At 42.9% G+C, this 20,000-nt stretch overlaps 2 protein-coding genes and 1 long non-coding RNA gene across 6 annotated transcripts in view; 1 reads left to right on the top strand and 2 right to left on the bottom strand.

Annotated features, from left to right (window-relative positions):
• The window catches only part of LOC135112348 (uncharacterized), a 159,163-nt gene extending 155,386 nt beyond the window's left edge, over positions 1-3,777 (bottom strand). Inside the window, exon 1 of the mRNA XM_064026714.1 lies at positions 2,015-3,777. Within this exon, the coding sequence (XP_063882784.1) occupies positions 2,015-3,379 (1,365 nt within the window). The 5' untranslated portion in view covers positions 3,380-3,777. The remainder of the gene's footprint in view (positions 1-2,014) is intronic.
• A 6,121-nt stretch (positions 3,778-9,898) lies between these two features.
• Positions 9,899-20,000, top strand: part of LOC135112347 (uncharacterized) — a 42,349-nt gene continuing 32,247 nt past the window's right edge. For all 3 annotated transcript variants that reach the window (XR_010274283.1, XR_010274286.1, XR_010274284.1), the window contains exons 1-2: positions 9,899-9,999; positions 10,148-10,310. This is a non-coding gene — a long non-coding RNA (uncharacterized LOC135112347). The remainder of the gene's footprint in view (positions 10,000-10,147; positions 10,311-20,000) is intronic.
• The window catches only part of LOC135112346 (MOXD1 homolog 1-like), a 33,017-nt gene continuing 23,890 nt past the window's right edge, over positions 10,874-20,000 (bottom strand). The window contains exons 23-31 of one of the 2 annotated variants that reach the window (XM_064026712.1): positions 19,965-20,000; positions 19,639-19,756; positions 18,860-18,984; positions 18,143-18,288; positions 17,006-17,026; positions 15,071-15,195; positions 14,112-14,257; positions 13,414-13,486; positions 10,874-12,202 (exon numbers count right to left, since the gene is read on the bottom strand). The exon at positions 19,965-20,000 is cut by the window's right edge and continues 131 nt beyond it. In XM_064026712.1, the coding sequence (XP_063882782.1) occupies positions 12,123-12,202; positions 13,414-13,486; positions 14,112-14,257; positions 15,071-15,195; positions 17,006-17,026; positions 18,143-18,288; positions 18,860-18,984; positions 19,639-19,756; positions 19,965-20,000 (870 nt within the window). In that variant the 3' untranslated portion in view covers positions 10,874-12,122. The remainder of the gene's footprint in view (positions 12,203-13,413; positions 13,487-14,111; positions 14,258-15,070; positions 15,196-17,005; positions 17,027-18,142; positions 18,289-18,859; positions 18,985-19,638; positions 19,757-19,964) is intronic. The other variant, XM_064026713.1, reaches the window with a different exon arrangement.

Below are 20,000 nucleotides of genomic sequence, written 5' to 3'. Positions count from 1 at the left end.
AAAATTCACTTCACGGGACTAAAAATACAAGTCACTTTTTAGTCTGCTTTCCCTTTTGTTCAGCCATTCAACCAAGGAAGAGGAAAAACAATTTATAACGAGACCCAGTGTGAGAAAACGCTATCAAAATTACGTGTTTTCTCAGGAACCTCCACTAAAGCCTTGTTAAGAGTGCCCAAGATGAGACACCCACACGTTTCAGATCATAATCGTCACCAGACCATCACTAGAATCATGAAACCGCACTTGAAAAACCACAGTAACTTCCCGGTAACTTCCACTATACCCTGTTCAAATACACCCATACGTTTCAGAATATACTCCTTACCAAACTACCACTAAAACCACGAAAGCACACTTAAAAAACCGCAATACCTTCCACCAGAACCTGTTAAAATAGTCGAAATAACACACCAACCCATTTCAAAATACTGCGCTTACTAAACTATCGCAAAAATCATGAAAACACACTTGAAAATCCTTATAACCTCCACTACACCACGTTAAAAGAAGTTACAATAATACACCCGCACATTTCGGAATAGTCATACAGTCCCACGTCCCTTCCTTCCAGTTGCAGGTAATTTATGAGTCATTACAGTCCCTCAATCGTGCAGGTGACCACAAAACAGGTACTCGTGAGTCCATCCCGTCCTTGAAGACTGCAAGCTAATGACTGTATAGAAGAGGATGAAGAAAGGGACGGGCAGAAGACGAGAAGGAAACGAAGGAAGAAGACAAGGTACGGAAGGAGGAGGAGGAAGAAGGGAAGGAGACGAGGAAGGGGAGAAAACGAAAAGACAGGAAACTGGAGGACGCGAAGAGGAGGCAAAGGAGATGAAGAAAGGGGAATGAAGAAGGGGAGTTGGCGACAGGAAGGAGACGAAGAAGGAAATGAGGAAAAAAAAAAACGAAAGAGATGAGGCAGAGGAGAAGGAGACAAGGGAAGGAGACAAGAAAGGGAAGAAGGGAGACAATGAAGGAAAGAAAATGAAGAGGCAGAAGAGAAGAAGGGGGAACGGAGGACGCAAGGGAGGAGGAGGAAACGATGAAAAGAAGACGAATGGGAGGAGAAGGAGGAGTCAGACAACTGGAGGGACGAAGTAGAGGAATGAGAAAGAGGAGATGAAGAAGAAAGGGATGAGGAGACGGGGAATTGAGGACGCGAGGAAGGAAAGGAGACAGGGGAGAAAGAGCGGTAATGAGAGGACACTGACGACGTAAAACAAAGACGGATGATAGTGAAAAATGTGTGTGTGTGTGTGTGTGTGTGTGTGTGTGTGTGTGTGTGTGTGTGTGTGTGTGTGTGTGTCAGCCTCTACAAATACCGTCACTCTCTCAGCTTGTAACTAAATAGAATAAGAACCAAATTATCTTCTATTATTCGATAACAGTCAATATTGCAGTCAATGAACACGATAAAATTAATACTTGCATACCATAAATACTTGCAAACAAAAGAAACATCCTACGGCAAACAGTCAAAGAGAAACTATCATCATATTGCGTGTTAGAGAAAGAACAAACTCACAAACACACGAGTCCCCCTTCATCACTCTGCAGTCGTGGCGTAGCTGTCTCAGATTACCGTGTGTGTGTGTGTGTGTGTGTGTGTGAGCCGAGTACAGAGAGACACAGAAACAACCCGGGACTGAAAGCTGCCCCACAGAGGTAAATTGCCCGCCATTAGTATGAGTTACGAGCGAGGGACGAACCCGAGAGAACAAGCACGGGAGGGAATGCAGCACTGATTCCTGCTCTGATGCGTATTACGTCTCTCTCTCTCTCTCTCTCTCTCTCTCTCTCTCTCTCTCTCTCTCTCTCTCTCTCTCTCTCTCTCTCTCTCACGCACGCACACATGGATGCAAGGACGTGGGTGGGTGAGTTACGGGGGTGCCCGGTGAGGTAACAAGGGTGGGGGGCATCAGGTGTGCACAGGTGAACTCTGCTAGGGCTGCGTACCGTACCCGCCAGCCCGCCAGGCCTGCCCCGTGTGTCAGGAACAAACGCTCACCTGCTGACAGCCGTGCGTGTAGCGCATGAGGATGGGCGCGATGACGGCGTTGCCATCCACCTCCTTGGCTTCCTTGCGCAGCTGTGTGAACTGGAAGAGCGACTCCTTGTCGTACTCGATGCGGCGCTGCAGGATGCCGAGCAGCACGTCCAGGGAGTGGTTGTTGAGCGTGGGCTCCACCACGTTGAGCAGTGTCTTGTTCTTGATGAGCCGCTGCTGTACCTCCTCCTGCGTGATGGACAGCTGCCGCTGGTGCGACGCCTGGATGGGCGCCGGCCCGTGGCTGATGCTGCGCTGCAGAGACGTCTTGTTGCTCAGACTCAGCTCCTCCAGCTTCTCCAGCGCCTGGGTGTACGACTTCACCACCTTCTCGAACTCCAGCTTGAGGGCATCGTGAAGGCTCTGCAGTGACTCGTCCGAGGTGCCCACCAGGCCGTGGTGCCCCATGCCCTCGATGGCCTTCTCCAGCTGCTTCCGCCGCTGCTGCAGCGTCTTGCGAATCTTGGGCTCAGAGCGCGCTATGACACGCAGCACCTTCTTGCAGGAGGTGACGAAGGGGCCGCAGAACTCCCAGCGGATGTCCCCCGTGAGGCACTCCTCCTGCTGGGCGAAGAAGCGCACCATCTGCCACACCACGGCCTCGGGGCGCAGGATGCGAGTGCAGCCCGTGACGGCGGGGGCGGTGTCGCTCACCTTACAGTACAGCGCCTCCAGGATGGGCAGCGAGTGCGGCATGGCGTCCACCAGCACGTCGATGGGCAGCTCGTCCACGATCACCTTGAAGGTGGCAGAGGGTAGGCGGTGGATGAAGGCGGCGGCGTCGCGGTACTGGTAGTTCTCCGTCAGCAGCAGGATGCGCTTGATGGCGTGGCGGGAGGAGCCCTCGCTAGAGGGGGAAGCTGTGATGCGCATGTCCAGATCTAGGTAGTCGTCCTTCCCAGTGGTAAACCCGCGGGACCAGGCGCTGTCCCGCCACTGCAGCTTCTGCACGGGCCGCCGCTCCCGCCGCTCCGGCCGGAACCGCACGCCCTTCTCGCTGTCCGACACGCCAGAGTTCCTGGCCGTGGTCACCTGCTTGTAGGTCCATGTCGATGTCTTGCAGGCCGCCCCGTCGATGAGGGGCGGCGGCCCGCCCACCGGCGTGGCTTGCGTGGTCGCCTTGGCAGGGGAGGGCTTGGGCAGCAGACCCACGGGTTTCTCGGGCCGCGGGGGAGGCTGAGGGTCAAAGTATCGGTCCAGGCGCGACAGAGCCGAGCCCTCCACGTTCACAAGAATGTGCGGTACAGGTGGCGACAGGACGCTCACCTCCCGGTCTGACCAGGTCACTGAGTGGCCGACGCGAGGCATCCCGGTGTGCCCCAGCATCGCGCAAGCACCGGGCACAGCACAACACTCCACACACAGCACTAGTACATGCCCTCGCCACTACCTACACCCAGGACGGCAGGTCACTGGTGGCGCGCCCACGCACAGAGTCCATGACAAGATACAGACGAGAGTGCGAAGCCGTGGGCAGCGAGTGAAGCACACACACCAGCCAGCCAAGCCGCGCGTCTCCTCACCTTCACAGACACACCACTTCTGAGGCGTCGGCACGCGACGCGCTCACTCGCCCCGCCACCAGCTAGAGTCCGCCAGTCGCTATCTCCGCCACCTTCTCCCCGCCATTCATGGTTTTTTACTATCCACTTTTCGCTGCAGACCTGTAATCAGGCGCTCTCATTCCAGGATATCAACACAATCTGTCTCATAAGAGATAACACTCCCCATGTTAGTACGATCATAAGCAATAACCGATTATCTCAATACTTTCCCCAGCCTTCCCCCAGCCAGACAGCCCCGCCCCGCCCCGCCCCGCCAGGCATCCTTACGTCTGTCGAACGGCGGGTGGGTCACTCGTCACGGGAGAAAGTCGTAAGTAGTGATGATTGTATCTCAAGCAGTGATGTAACTGATTGCAGCGGGGAATGACACCCGCAGCAGCTGTCATCAGGCAGCCTCGGCGTGCAGGCCCCCACACCACACAGCGCAGGCGAGAAGTCACGTGTCTCCATGCCTAACTACTTCACTTATTAACCCTCGTCGATTCCCTTGCACTGTTTCATCAGCCTACGTGCCCTCATGTTTGTGCCAGGGCGTGAAGTAACACTTCCCGTGTTTCCTTGAGTTACCCAACACTTCCCCGGCACAAGTTTTCTCTCACAGGGAGCGCCACTCGGGCACTGCCTGACGATGATTCGTTGGTTGTGCTGAGTGCTGGAGGGTGGGAGGGGACAGAGGGAATGCGATCACTGGTCGTTATATTCATCAGCGAAGTAGAGGTTTTCAGTGACTGATTCACTCTAGGCTGAGTACAGAGCGTCCAGGAGAGAGAGAGAGAGAGAGAGAGAGAGAGAGTGTGTTACATAGTACGTATTTAGCTAAACAGGCTTGTCTCTCTCTCAGTAAGTAACGATGGATAATAACACAACAAAAATGTCTTTTTTTTTTTGAAAGACGAAGAGGAGCGAACGGAAAAGAACATAAGTAAACTGAATGTAAACTTAAAAGGCAAAATGTCACGCCCGATGAAAGTCAACTGACATTAGTTTTATTTACAGAGGCAGAATTATGTAAATATTTCGTATATCCATCTGTATTCTAAAACATTGTTCTTTTATTCACGAGGACTATTTTCAAACACCAGAGATTGTTAGTAGCATTACGAGTACAAGTGTTTTTTTTTTCTCTCTCTCTCTTTCTCATTGATGATACAGAATCCTTGCTTAACTATCATTGAATTCATGGAAACACCCTTGAAAACTCCCAGTACCTTCCACTGGAGCCTGTTAAAAGTTGTTGACAGAAGACACTGAAATATTGTCTTTAATTAATATGAAAAAAAGATAAGGAGAGAGAGTGGTAGATGAAGAGAATAGACTTAGTAATCAGATTGTTTGCACAGTGCAAGCACTGTGCCTCCGTGCTTGCACCTTCCCTAGTCAAACTCTTTCAGCTCTGTCTGTCAACATCTACCTTTCCTTCTTGCTGGAAGTTTGCCTACATTCAACCTGTTTCTAAAAAGGGTGACCGTTCTAATCCCTCAAACTACCGTCCTATTGCCTTAATTTCCTGCCTATCTAAAGTTTTTGAATCTATCCTTAACAGGAAGATTCTTAAACGTCTATCACTTCACAACCTTCTATCTGATCGCCAGTATGGGTTCCGTCAAGGCCGCTCTACTGGTGATCTTCTGGCTTTCCTTACTGAGTCTTGGTCATCCTCTTTTAGAGATTTTGGTGAAACTTTTGCTGTTGCCTTGGACATATCAAAAGCTTTTGATAGAGTCTGGCACAAAGCTTTGATTTCCAAACTACCCTCCTACGGTTTCTATCCTTCTCTCTGTAACTTCACCTCAAGTTTCCTTTCTGACCGTTCTATTGCTGCTGTGGTAGACGGTCACTGCTCTTCTCCTAAATCTATTAACAGTGGTGTTCCTCAGGGTTCTGTCCTGTCACCCACTCTCTTCTTATTATTCATTAATGATCTTCTAAACCAAACTTCTTGTCCTATCCACTCCTACGCTGATGATACCACCCTTCACTTTTCCACGTCTTTTCATAGACGTCCAACCCTTCAGGAGGTAAACATATCACGCAGGGAAGCCACAGAACGCCTGACTTCTCATCTTTCTAAAATTTCTGATTGGGCAGAGCAAACTTGGTATTGTTCAATGCCTCAAAAACTCAATTCCTCCATCTATCAACTCGACACAACCTTCCAGACAACTATCCCCTCTTCTTCAATGACGCTCAACTGTCCCCCTCTTCTACACTGAACATCCTCGGTCTGTCCTTTACTTATAATCTGAACTGGAAACTTCATATCTCATCTCTAGCTAAAACAGCTTCTATGAAGTTAGGTGTTCTGAGACGTCTCCGCTAGTTTTTCTCACCCCCCCAGCTGCTAACTCTGTACAAGGGCCTTATCCGTCCATGTATGGAGTATGCTTCACATGTCTGGGGGGGTTCCACTCATACTGCTCTTCTAGACAGGGTGGAATCAAAAGCTTTTCGTCTCATCAACTCCTCTCCTCTAACTGACTGTCTTCAGCCTCTCTCTCACCGCCGCAATGTTGCAAATCTAGCTGTCTTCTACTGCTATTTTCATGCTAACTGCTCTTCTGATCTTGCTAACTGCATGCCTCCCCTCCTTCCGCGGCCTCGCTGCACAAGACTTTCTTCTTTCTCTCACCCCTATTATGTCCACCTCTCTAACGCAAGAGTTAACCAGTATTCTCAATCATTCATCCCTTTCTCTGGTAAACTCTGGAACTCCCTGCCTGCTTCTGTATTTCCACCTTCCTATGACTTGAATTCCTTCAAGAGGGAGGTTTCAAGACACTTATCCACCAATTTTTGAACACTGCTTTGACCCTTTTATGGGACTGGCATTTCAGTGGGCATTTTTTTTATTAGATTTTTGTTGCCCTTGGCCAGTATCCTTCCTACATAAAAAAAAAAAAAAAAAGGGAGCTTTAAAAGGAGATAAGACAAATTTGTGGGTGAGGATTGTAAGTAGAAACAGGCAGGTACATTTTATATATAGACAGCCTCGTGTAGACCTAATGGCTTCTTGCAGCTTCCTTTATTTTGTTATCTACTTATGTTTACTCCAGTGGGTATCAGTTACTAATCTTCGAAGCACCGTGAAGATGGCTTGTGTAGAGACAGAGGAGATAAAAGAGATAATAAAAGGAAAATCATGTATTTTTTTTTAGATTACAGATATATTAGTGAAGTTTAGTATAGAAATAAGTGTATAAATAAAGTTTTTTTGGCGATTAAAGAAAAAAAGAAGATAAACCAAAACAAAAGGGTAACAAGCATTGAAAGGGTTAAGAATGAAGTCCTTTAAAACAGGATATTCCCTTTTCTTAACTCGTATTTTCTTATTTCCAGTCTTTCTTGGCCAATATCAGAATGGCAGTGATGCGTCGCTCCACTGGAAAGAAGGCTGGAAATGAAACAGGCAAAGAGAGTCGATGATTAAAGACAAGTGTAAGAGAAGTGTATGGGAGAGCAATAGTTTAGAATTTAATGAAGTGAAGAATGTGAAGGAAAATTATCTAAAGGGTGATATAAAGAGAAAGGAACCAGAGGAAAGAGGAGGAGAAGGAGGGGGAAGAAGAAGAAGAAGAAGAAGAAGAAGAAGAAGAAGAAGAAGAAGAAGAAGAAGAAGAAGAAGAAGAAGAAGATAAACAACAACAACAACAACAACAACAACAACAACAACAACAACAACAACAACAACAACAACAACAACAACAACAACAACAAGTAGTTTGAAGACGTAATAAACAAAAACAAAAATAATAATAAAATTAATAAAAATTCTACGGTGTTTCCACTCCCATGATGGCATACGCTTATTCTGCCAATGAAATGATGATGATGATAATAATAATAATAATAATAATAATAATAATAATAATAATAATAATAATAGTAATAATAATAATGATAATAATAATGATAATAATAATAATGATAATAATAACAATAAGTAACTGGGCTCATCTGGACCGTGGACCACTGCAAGGCTTGTAATACCTAGGTAATGCCATACACACACACACACACACACACCAAATTAATATATTACTGCCTTACAAAATCAGGTGACGAATAAAAGTTTCAAATATTTCAAATCATTATACGTACTAGTTTGTATTTACGTACTTCATAAACCATAAACCATGAACCAGGGTTGTTGGTATCGACCGTATACCAAGTAGACACATGTACCTTACAAAATTAGTGACACATAAATGTTTAAAATGTTGCAGGTGTTTATATCTACTAATTTGTATTTGTCTACCTCGTAAACCATATACCAAGTAGACATACAAAATCAGATCATAAATAACTGATTCTAATGTTACTACTGTCTATGCCCTCTGATTTGTCTATAGTTAGTTAGTTACAATTAGTCGGGCCATTACATCAGTCAGTTTAATCCTTTCACTGCGACACGAAACAATTAGCAGCACCAGAAGCAATGCGTGAAATTTTTATAAGCATCTACAAGAAAGTTAGTGATGAAAAAGAATACATTTTGGAATTTCTTTCTGGTTCAAAGATTGGACGTGGCTGTAGAACAAGTAAAGATGTCTCAGAGTGACTGGTAATTAGGGAAAGGTGTACCAAGTGGCAGTCAAAGGGTTAAGCAAAATCGTCGTTACCGCCTGGTGTGCCTGTAGCCATCTATTTAGCGGCGCCTTACCTTTTTTGTATCGCTAGCCAGTCAAACCATAACGCCAAACAGTGCAGGCGAAAGTGCCCTCACCACCCCACCAGCCATCTCCTCAGGCCAACCCCGGCAGCATCAGCACGGCCAGGAAACAAACTAAAGATCAAGGTGCGGAGACTGACCTTCAAATATTTGTTTCCCAGTTAGTCAAATTTGCCTTCACCCTCCCAGCTGATTGATTACCCGCTCCTCGCACCGCCACTGAAAGCAACCCTGGAAGTCTTCAGGTTACGAGTCCCTTGCGTCGTTTCTATAGTCACAGGGATTGGTATAGTCGGTTGTCGTGGGAGGAGCGAAAAAGGAAAACGAGGAGTGGAGGAGGTCATGGGTCTCTTGTGTCATTCATTCTATAACCACGGGTGATTGTAATTGGTTCTCGCAGGCACTGGAGAGATAAGGAAGGAGAGGAAGGATGAAGGATGTATTGGCGGTTTCATCTTGAACAGTGAGGTGAAAAAGTCTTATGCAAGGGAAGATCTATTCAGTGGCATCCCCGTGAGGAGCGAGAAGTGAGTAATGGCTGATGGAGACTGATGGAGGCTGATCAGTTTTGTAAACAGAAAACGTTTTTTTAATAAGTGTTGCCCGTCTGAGGATGTAATCGCAGAAAAAAAAATTTGTTTCTGTATGAAAGCAAGTGAAGAGGGGCACTGTGAGCGTCTCCCCTTTGCTGCTCAGTGCGGTAGTCCGTCCCTCAGACACATTTTACATCAAGGATTATAAAAGACATACGTTCCTTGCTTTACACGTGAGAACATATGCAGCACCCTCGCCTTGCCCGGCTGCTTTGAGATTACCACACTTACAGTCTGAATGTGGGAGTTTTCAGCGAGGTTATTTTCAAAACCTGGAGAATTGTGGAGGATTGTGTCATATCTGTTCCCTATAAAGTTGTGCCAACACGCGTCATTCTGACAGGTAAGGATCTAGAGCAGTGTTCCTCAACCTTTTCAAAACACTGGACATGCAGCCTTCCGAGAGTTTTTGAGAAATTCATGTACTCTCTCTCTCTCTCTCTCTCTCTCTCTCTCTCTCTCTCTCTCTCTCTCTCTCTCTCTCTCTCTCTCTCTCTCTCTCTCTGTTTTCCTCTATTGAGTTACTATACTGCAAGAATATTGCATTTACAATACAAATTATATAAGTTTAGTTTTATCTACATACGATTCATCTTGCTCTTCACACACACACACACACACACACACACACACACACACACACACACACAAAGAAAAAAAGAAGAAAAAAAAAAACACGTGGATTTTCGAGTGAAATTCGGGACTCAAACTTTTACTACAGCCTTAACAGTTCCCTGGACAGACACATAGCAAACATTTCCACATAACAGGCATACTGCGTTATAAATGCGTCGCAAAGAAGCAATAATACACTTTGTAATCTAGCCATGGCCGCCAGGTTGGATGAACGTAGTCTTGAATCTGGGCTAAATTTATAAACACTTAACCTGTCGTTATTAAACGATATTTTAGAGAAACCTCTTCATAAGATTACGTAAAATGTGAATATAATTTTTTTTATTTTTATTTTTTTTATAATGTACACAGGAATTAAAAACATAAAAAAAATGATAAACAGTTCCATCCCACTTACAGGACTGTTTATTGTTCGTCACCCACCCAATTACCTACGTGGCAGGAACACCTATGACTGTTGCACCGGAACACCTTCATCACCCAGTAAGTCATACATGCACATACACAACCCCACATTACACATATCTTGGCTCTAAATAACGAATGAAACCCATCTATTAAAATTTCTCGTTTATACGAAGCTCCGACTCACCTTTTTTAAACACCTGCCTTTACACCTGTCTGTCTACAGCACCGGCCTGACCACCTCCGTATCCGTAACTCCGTATATAGTGACTCGAGTGACGGGACAGAGGAAGACTTGTGACCTCTTCGCCTCTGCCAGATAGACCTGTGATTAGCAAGGCCACACCTCCGCACACCTGAGCCACAGTGAAGAACGCCAGGTGCCTGAGGTAAGGTTGCTGCCTGGTTTGGTGTGGAGGGTGTGTTGTGGGTGTACCGCCGCCATGACGGTGGTTGTTGTGGTGCCACGGAATATACTATTTTAATCACTTCACTTTAATCTCGTGGGCAATATACCAGTAATTTTGTTTAATATCGGCAATTGCTGTGAGACGGGTGGTTTTCTTAATATTAACTGTCTTCTGTGTGTTTTTCATGGGGTTGTGTTTTAGATTCATGTGAAAATTAGTCTAACATTTTTTTTCTTTTTTTCGAATTGAGAAGACTGGACAAGGCCTTAAACTGTACTGAAAAGATAAAAAGGCAGTCCATTATGTACCTAATCCAATGTTTTCAAGTTACCTAAAATTATATATTTTTTTTTTTATCAGAGCGGCAAAAAATGGGCTGAAGAAGGGTTGTTAAATACCTATTCCAGTATTTTCAGACGATGTGATTTAGTTTTCAGAATTGTTGCACACTGATATTACTGAAGCAACATTAGTGTCCCCATCTGTGCAAGTCTGTGAAGGGTGAAAACAGTGAGTCATCATAAGGAAAGAAAAGAAAAACATTTGAATGGTTTGGTAAAGTTTTATATATGCCTGGGGATTTCATAAACCATAAATGTGCTGTTATGTAATGAGACTAATTCAAAAAAATGCAGGAAAATAAATTTTTTTGAAGCCGATTAACATTTGGATGAAGTGCAAATACATACAGGAAACTTGTGGACAGGATTGTGTTTGTGGCTTTACTTCAATAACAAAAATAAAAACTTTTCATAAAATGTAAGACAATAGATGAAAACTGCACTGATGCAGTACCTAGTCAACATTCTGGTGTACTGAAGCACTAGGCTCTGGTTATCTGCAGGTTGTCTCTAGGCCTTCCAAAATGCTCCTTAAGAATTTGTCCAGCTTTTTATTGTTACTCTATAATTACTTCAGTACATGACACCACTATCTTTCTGAATGATGAAGTGAGGTTTTACATAGTCTTTCCATAATGTCCATATTACTTTGAATCTATTTTGTTTAATATATTTGTATTGTTACTATATAATTACATAAGTATATAATGCCTATTTCTCTCTGAATGAATGACAGTGCTGCATATTTATGATGAACACAAGAAAAATTCATTGCAGAATTATTGTACTTCAGAGAGTTGCCAAAGATGTAGCATAGATAAATTGAATACAGGAGTCAAGGAATCCATAAGAGAGCATAAGAGTTACAAGATAGTGAGATGAGAGGGTGCTTGGGAAGGGAGTGAGGACAGAGGACATGAAGAGATGATGGAAAGATAGGACATGAAGGGTGTGGGAATCGAGTCTAGGAAGTGAGAGAGTGTGAGCACATTGATTGAGGACTGCTGAGGGGGGCTACAGGGGCTAGGGAAGGAGGTAGTGGTGACAGGAACAAAGGGAAGTGGGTACAACAGGAAAGTAATAATCAGTACAGGGAATGGAGAAGGAGATGCAGGAAACAGGGAGTGAAAGAAGCTGGGAATGAGGGAATGGTACAAGAAATAAAGATTGAAGGTGCAATAGAGAAGAGGTATTGAGGGTCTAGAAGTACAGAGGAGTGACAGAGGTGCAGTAGGGAAAGGGGAAAGGCTGTACATGGTGGACAGGGAAGGAAATGGGTCATGGAGGTCTAGAAGTACAGGGAGGGATGAAAGAGGTGCAGTAAGGCTGTACATGGTGGACAGGGAAGGAAATGGGTAGTGGAGGTCTAGAAGTACAGGGAGAGGTGACAGGTGCAGTAGGGAAAGGAGGAAAGGCTGTACATTTTGGGGAGGTCATGGGTAATAGAGGTCTAGAAGAAGGTGCCCCTTGTCTTAGTATTCTTGCAGAAGGGGAAGGCAGGTGGGCATAAACCACTTGATGAGCCTTTATCTGCAGTAAAAGGAAAGATATTATTGATGGCTGTGTACTTAGGTAAATAATTTTTTCTTAAGTTACTTTAGAGAACACTTGAAAGACGTCTAGCTAATTAAATCATTTTCTCTTAAGTTACTGCAGTAGACTTTTGACTTTATATAAATTTTTTGATGGGAAGGGCAGTTTGTTACACCCTTAGCATAAACTATTAAAGGTAAGGGGTGTTACGTCCAGAAACTCCCTCTATTCTTGGGCTGTAGTGTTGAGGTCTTTTAGTGAACTCTGGTTGTTATGTAAGGATTTGTTTTGCGATATACTTGTACATCCAGACAGTGCTCCCTCATGACGTTTTTTACATCATAGAGGAGATTTGCTCAATGGTTGTTTGTGAATCTTTGAGAGGTTCATTACTCTTGCTTCTTCCTTTTGTGACATTTTTGCATCATAGAAAAGATTTGTTTGCTCAATGGTTGTCTGCGAGTCTTTGAGAGGTTCATTACTTTTGCTTCTCCATCTTGTAACGTTTTTGCATCATAGGGAAGATTTGTTTGTGATTCTTCGAAAGGTTCATTACTTTTGCTTCTCCCTCTTGTGATGTTTTTGCTTCATAAATTTGTTTGCGAGTCTTTGAGAGGTTCATTACTTTTGCTTCTCCATCTTGTGACATCTTTGCTTCATAGATTTGTTTGAGCGATGTCTATTTGTGACTTTGAGAGGTTCACTACTCTTGCTTCTTATAACAAGCAAGATCCAGTTAAATGTGAAGCTTGTTGAATGGGTTTAAGGTGTTAACCATATCTGATATTTGCTGTATAAGAACATAAGAAAATAAGGAAAGCTGCAAGAAGCTATGGGAGGTCCTGTACAGAACATACATACTTACTTCCATCTGTTATGCTCATCCATGAATCTATCTAATCTGTCTAATCCTAGTCTAATCCTTAATGACTCAGCACTAACAACCTGATCACAGAGTCCATTCCATTCATCTGCCACTGTTTTAGACCCAGTTCCTTCATCTAACTTTATTAGATTTGAACCTGTTATTGTTTAATGTTTGATACAAAATAATCTTACAAGAAATATGTTTGTTATGCTAGATATTCGCTGCATCAAGAGTTTACTGTCTGATACAAGATAATCTTTCAAGATGTACATTATGCTTCTAGTCTTTAGGTCCCATCATAAAACTGTGACTTAGTTAGGAATGAAGACTGAAGACCCACCTCCCAGTTGGGAGCAGCGGTCTGGCCTGTGTCTGCGGGACTTGTAGCTTGGGTAAGGCACCTGCTTGCTTATCTGAGGGAAGGAAAATAAATACATGCACAGTTATTGGTGTTAGATGAAGTTTTTGCTGTATGCCATAACACTCTCTCTCTCTCTCTCTCTCTCTCTCTCTCTCTCTCTCTCTCTCTCTCTCTCTCTCTCTCTCTCTCTCTCTCTCTCTCTCTCTCTCTCTCTCTCTCTCTCTCTCTCTCAGTATTGCTAGGGTCGGGTCTAGCACAACAAAAGCTTTATGAAAAGGCCCAACGAAGGTGAAAGTCTGAATAGACTCATCAGAGAGGGATTAACCAAACCGCTGAGAAGTGTCTTGAAACCTCCCTTTTGACACAGTTCAAGTTGTAGGAAGGGAGAAAGAAATACTGAAGCAGACAGGAAATTCCAGTTTACCAGTGAAAGAGATGAAAGATTAAGAATACTGATTAACTCTTACACCAGGGAGGTGGACAGAATAGGGATGAGAGAAAGTATTGTGTCATGCAGAGAGGCAGTGGGAGGAGGGAAGGCATACAGTTAGTAAGATCAGAAGAGCAGTTAGTGGGAAAATAGCAGTAGAAGATAGCAAGAGTGTGGTAAAGAATGCTGAAGGCGGAGCTTAGTAATAGACTGCTGCTATTTGTCTATGTAGTAACACTTCCCTCACCTCCACTCCAGCATTCTGGCCATTTGTAGAACAGATCACATTGTGGATGCCACTTGTTGCCAGCCTCTGGAATGAATCTGCCACCATTGGGTCCTGCCAGGTTGCCTCATTGTACAGAATGTCATGCATGGTCAGGTTCTGGTACTCTGCAAGACACATCCAGGTTTTAGGTGGCACAGTGGGTTGTAGTTGAGTTAAAATTTTTGTCTATTTGTGGTAATGTATCTCTAATTTTGACTTCCAATTGTGGTAAGAAATTTTGATGCATGGTCATGTTCAGGTACTCTGCAAGACGCATCCTTATATCAGGTAGCACAGGAAGTTGTGGTGAAGTTAGAATTTTAGTCTTTTTCTGTTAGTGGTCCCTTTAATTTTGACTCCCAATCAGAGTAAAAAAAAATTTTGATGCTTTTTCTTCCTCATGGCAAGAAATTTTGTTGTATGACACTAAACCCTCCAAACCAAATTGCTGATATTGGTTTTGTATTATAAACCTTCCACCTAAAGACAGTATTGGCTTTATGATATTAAACCCTCCAACTCAAGACTGTCTGGTATTGGTGGTATGACAGTAAACCTGACTCAAGACTTTCTGGTGTTGATTTTATGATATTAAACCTTCCAACTCAAGGCATTAATAGATTTATGACACTGAACTGAACTCAAGATTTACTGCCATTGCTTTTATGACACTAAACCTTCCAACTCACAACTTATTGGTACTGAACATAACATGAAACAAGGAAAGCTGCAAGAAGCCATTAGGTCTACATGTGGCATTCTCTGTCTTGGTTTCATGACTGTAAAATCCAACTCAAGACTTACTGCAAACAGATTCGTCACTAAACCATCCAAAAGTTAGTGGTATTGAACATAAGAGTATAAGAAAACACAGAAAGCTGCAAGGAGCCATAAGGCCCTGTTCTGTGACACTAAACCACACCAACATCAAGACTTACCCTCTGGTGCCGTAATCTTCAGGGTGTGGTAAAAATCTGAAAATTTTGTCTCCTTCAGCTCCTGTGTCATGTCTCTCTCCTTCCTCTCTGTCATGTTCTCTTCAGGCTGCTCAATGGTTGTCTTCCTGGAAAATAATAATATTTCAACTATAGCTGTTTTGTGTGTTCGGGCTTTCAGTCATATTTTTCTCATCCCTTGTCTGTCCACCTCTCTAATGCAAGAGTTTACCAATATTCTCAATCATTCATTACTTTTTCTGGTAAACTCTAGAACTCCCTGCCTGCTTCTGTATTTCCTCCTTCCTATGACTTGAACTCTTTCAGGAGGAAGGTTTCAAGACACCTTCAAAATCTGGATGATTCTTTTGACCCTTATTTTTTGGACTAGCACCTCAGCAAGCCTTTTTTTTTTTTTTTTTTTTTTTTTTTTTTATATCTGCAGCTGGTGCCTCTCTTACATGAAAAAAAAAAAAAAACTGCATTCTTTATTTGGCCATCACTTGCTACTTGAATGTATGTGAAATGCTAAATGGATTATGACAGTAATAGGAGTGTTTGTATTAGAAATCTGCACCATAAATTTTAATTCCTGATGTGTTTTTGTAGGTCCTGTGTAGTGCTCATAATATGTTCCTGTGTTTTCTTCACAAAAATAAAACATACATATCTTAATTTCATTTTAGGTATGCTGCATGCCTTACAGTGCCTCAACAAAATAGGTATGAGGTTGAATTGTGGGATTTGTAATGTTGACTATATACGACAAGGGATGAACACTTATCAGATTTACACCTATCTGTGAATATCTATTTAAATGCATCACTTGTAAATGTCTGCATGCACAGCTCATGCATCACAATTTGTTGTAAAAAAAAAAAAAATAGTGAGAAAGTGAAAGGATTAAAGGTATAGAGTAATTTTGTGCTTTAGATTGGAGAAATATGGTCATTCATCATACTGCATACATTTCCCTGTTGTGTGGGGTGGGTGAGGGGAGGGCAGGTGTCTGAAGGCATCCAAAGCTGTGTGTTAGACTGATGCAGTGCTTATCTTGCAGGTCCTAGAGTTTACATTGGTTAACTGCATGCCTCCCCTCTTCCCATGGCCTCACTGTCACTCTTTCACTCTTATTCTGTCCTAATGCAAGAGTTAACTAGTATTCTCAGTATTTCATCCTTTTCAATGGTAAACTTGGGAACCCCCTGCCTGCATCTGTATTTCCCCCTACCTATGACATGAATTCTTTCAATATGAAGGTTTCAAGACACTTACCCTCCAATATGGATAATACTTCTGGCCTTTAATTTTTTTTGGCCCTTCTTCTTAAAGGGTTGGCAATTCAGTGGGCTTTTTTTTTTTTTTTTTGGTATAAATTTTGTTGCCCTATGCCAGTATTCCTCATACAATAAAAAAAATCCCTCCTAAGGTCGTCCCTCACTTGAAATATTGCATGACAAGAAGATTTAGGCACTGAACATCACTACTCTTCTCTGTGACAACTGGCAGCTTCAATGGGCCTTTTTCTTTCAAATTTCATGTCATTCATAGCCAGATTCCCTCTTACACAAAAAAATATATGAGATTAACAACATATATATACATGTACAAAATCCAGGAGGTGTATGAATGATAAATAAGATGCAAGGAATTGACCCAAGTGACTACCATGAACAAGCCCACCAGCACATCATTACACTTGCGACCTGACAGATATGCAAGGAATTGACCCAAGTGACTACCATGAACAAGCCCACCAGCACATCATTACACTTGCGGCCTGACAGATATCATGCATTCAGTGGTGTGTGGATGGGAACCTGTGCTGTGGGTGTTCCCTTGCACTGAGTCCTGGAGGGTTTGGGGAAGGGGAAGGTGTGGCACAGTGAGGAGACTTTAGGTACCTACTTCAATATGCTGCAAAATGAGGCGACTTACTTTCTTTTTCTGAATCTCTGTCTGGAAAATAAATTGGTTACAGTCAGGTTCATCATCATCACTGGCATTACTGTCATCATTACCATCATCATCATCACCACTATCTCATATTTTCCAGCACAACAAAGGCCACAGAGATGATTAACCAGGTTCCCAAGACTGTTTCTCCTGTTAATAATGTAGAAATCTTGTTAATCTGTTACTAGAAATATAAAAGCATCCTTAAAAACCATGTAACTTCAAGTGGAGCCTTTTGAATGTAGTGGAGGTATGGCGCAGAGGGGTTTCAGAATAAGCAAATTTTCAGAAAGGCACAACTTGGGTTAGTCACATCCCATATCTGTTGTGCCCAGCAAACTGAGGCTACAGTGTGAAAGGAGACAAACTGAGTCTTCATCTGGCTGAGGATTTTAACATGGGATCTCTTGGTTGTGAGTTAAATGATAAGCTTCCTGACTTGGCTTATATATTTACAGTATAGTAATAAGCTCAAGATAGTCAAGGGTTTTAGCATGAAATCTCTTGGGTGTGAGTTAGCTGTGTTTTAAATTATATGCTTACTGCCTTGGTTTATCTGTAAAAGAGTTGACTTAAATATGCTTACTGCCTTGGCTTACTTATACAAGAATGTCTACAGCCCAACAATAAAGCCAAGATCGCTGAGGGTTTCAACATGAAATTGTGGATTTAACACCTTCCCCGTGATTTGTTAAGGTCTTCCCTGATTACTAACCATTCTGAGGCCTTTGTTCTTGTTACATAGCCATCTTTGAGCATTATAATGGTAAAAAATTGTTAAATCTTTTCTTTTTAGATTCCCTTTTCTTTCTTGTCGATATTTATTAAGATTTTGCTATTTCTAATGCTGTGAGGTGTTGCAGATCACAGTGAAAGGGTTAAATGATATGCTTATTGCCATGACTTATGAATACAAGACTGTCCACACTCCAGTAGCAAGTCCAAATCCTAGATTTTAACATAAGTTCTCTTGGTTGAGTTGATTTAAATAAGCTTACTGCCTCATGGATACAATAAGATCCACAATTCAGCAATAAACCCAAGATGTTGCCTGGTGTTCAGTTGATACTTCAATGCATCATAAGTCACTTTTAGCACCTGGTCAGATGGCACACTTACCCCATCCTGTCATGTGCCACATCTGTCACTCCCACTGCTGCAATGATGCCATCAAATTTGGGCTCTGAGAGACAGCTGAAGAAGCTAGTGCGTGGATAGTAGCTGAAGAAGGCCAGACACATCTCATCCTTTGTTGACAGTCCACCCTGGGGGAAAGTTTTGCATCAGGATTAGCAGAGGAGGCTGAGGAATGGAGAAGACCAGTTAAGGGGAGATCGAGGTGAAGACTGAGTGAGATGGAGGGATGAAAGAAACAATTCTTTCTAGGGTAAAGATGTAAGAAGATAAGCAGAGGAGGTTGTCAGCTACAAAAACAGAACGGTGATGAATGTTATAACCAACAAGATAATAGATTGTCTTGCTGTACAGATTAAATAAAGCCTGGACAGTCAACCAACCAAAAAATCACTTGGTCTTGGTGATTATGGGTTAAGTGGTAAAGTGTCAGACATGCATTTGACAAATATACCTTGATAAGTTTATCCTGTCTTCAATACCTCAGTACATTGATGACTGACTCAATACCTCATGACACTTGAAGATTTGGACCCCACACAGCAGTCAGGAACCATAACTCACTACCGACTCAATACCTCATAACACTTGAAGATTTGGACCACACAGAGCAGCGTCAAGAAGCATAACTCAGTACTGACTCAATACCTCATGGCACTTGAAGATTTGGACCCCACACAGCAGTCAGGAAGCATAACTCACTGAGGTTGGCTTAGTGCGTTGTGAGGAGTTGTAGTAGCATTCTGTGATGAGAGTGTCCCCGGGCAGCAGTGTCACCTCCTCCTTAAAAACCCTGGTGCTCTGGTAGTTGAAATCATATTTCAGGTCTGTTGGAAAGAAATGCCTTTTATTTGGTGTAAGTTGAAGCTGATTAGGTGTTTCAGAATACAAGAAGGTGTATCTTTATTGTCTGTCTCTGTGATTCCACTACGTTAGAGACATCCCAGTCTTCTCCACTCACATCAGTTAGCAGTCTGTGAGCTCTTGAGCGTCTCAACAAAACAACTCCATTTTTTAAGAGTTGTGATTTTTTTCCACTGCATAGTGTTGTATGACACTACTTTAAATTACTGGAGAAACTGTGACACCACCAAGGTAGGAAGACATGAAGGAAGCAATAAAGAGATCACAAGAAGGAAACAACATAGAGATTACAAGAAAGGAGGCAACAAAGAGATTATGAGAAAGAGACAATAAAGAGATTACATGAAGGAAGCAACAAAGAGATTAAAAGAAGGAAGCAACAAAGAGATTACAAGAAAGGAAGCAACAAAGAGATCACAAGAAAGAGACAACAAAGAGATTACAAGAAGAAAGCAACAAAGAGATGAGAAGAAAGCAACAAAAAGACCACATGGAAGAGACAAAGAAATCACACAACAAAAGCAACACAGCAACAAAGAGATCACACAAACATATACCAGCTAAGGAACACATAACAGGTGGTGCATCTCTCCTGACTCGCTGCCTCACTGACTCACCCTTGAGCAACATGGGCAGCTCCTGGCCGGCACGCACCTGCCTCACCAGCAGCGAGGTGCCCAGCAGGTGAGAGTGCAGGATGCCTTGGAACACTCTGACACCCTCCTCTGGCAGCGTCTGGCAAGGAAGTGATGAATAGAATGATCAGTAAATGAGATGGATAAATGGGCTGAAATAAATTAAATAAGTAGAAAAAAGGAAAAGAATAAATAAATAGATAAATAACAAATAAAAATAAATAAATAAAAGAAACTGAAAAATTGAATAAATATGAACCTTACCTGGTGAAGTACTGCTGGTGCTGTCCAAAGAGGGGCACACATACCTGGCCAGTGCATGAACCGTCACAGAAGGTCCCTGT

This window comes from Scylla paramamosain, chromosome 23 (assembly GCF_035594125.1).
Source record: "Scylla paramamosain isolate STU-SP2022 chromosome 23, ASM3559412v1, whole genome shotgun sequence".
In the NCBI taxonomy this organism is placed as follows: Eukaryota; Metazoa; Arthropoda; class Malacostraca; order Decapoda; family Portunidae; genus Scylla; species Scylla paramamosain.
The sequence above is the reverse complement of the archived record's forward strand: the minus strand, read 5'-3'. Positions and strand labels throughout refer to the sequence as shown.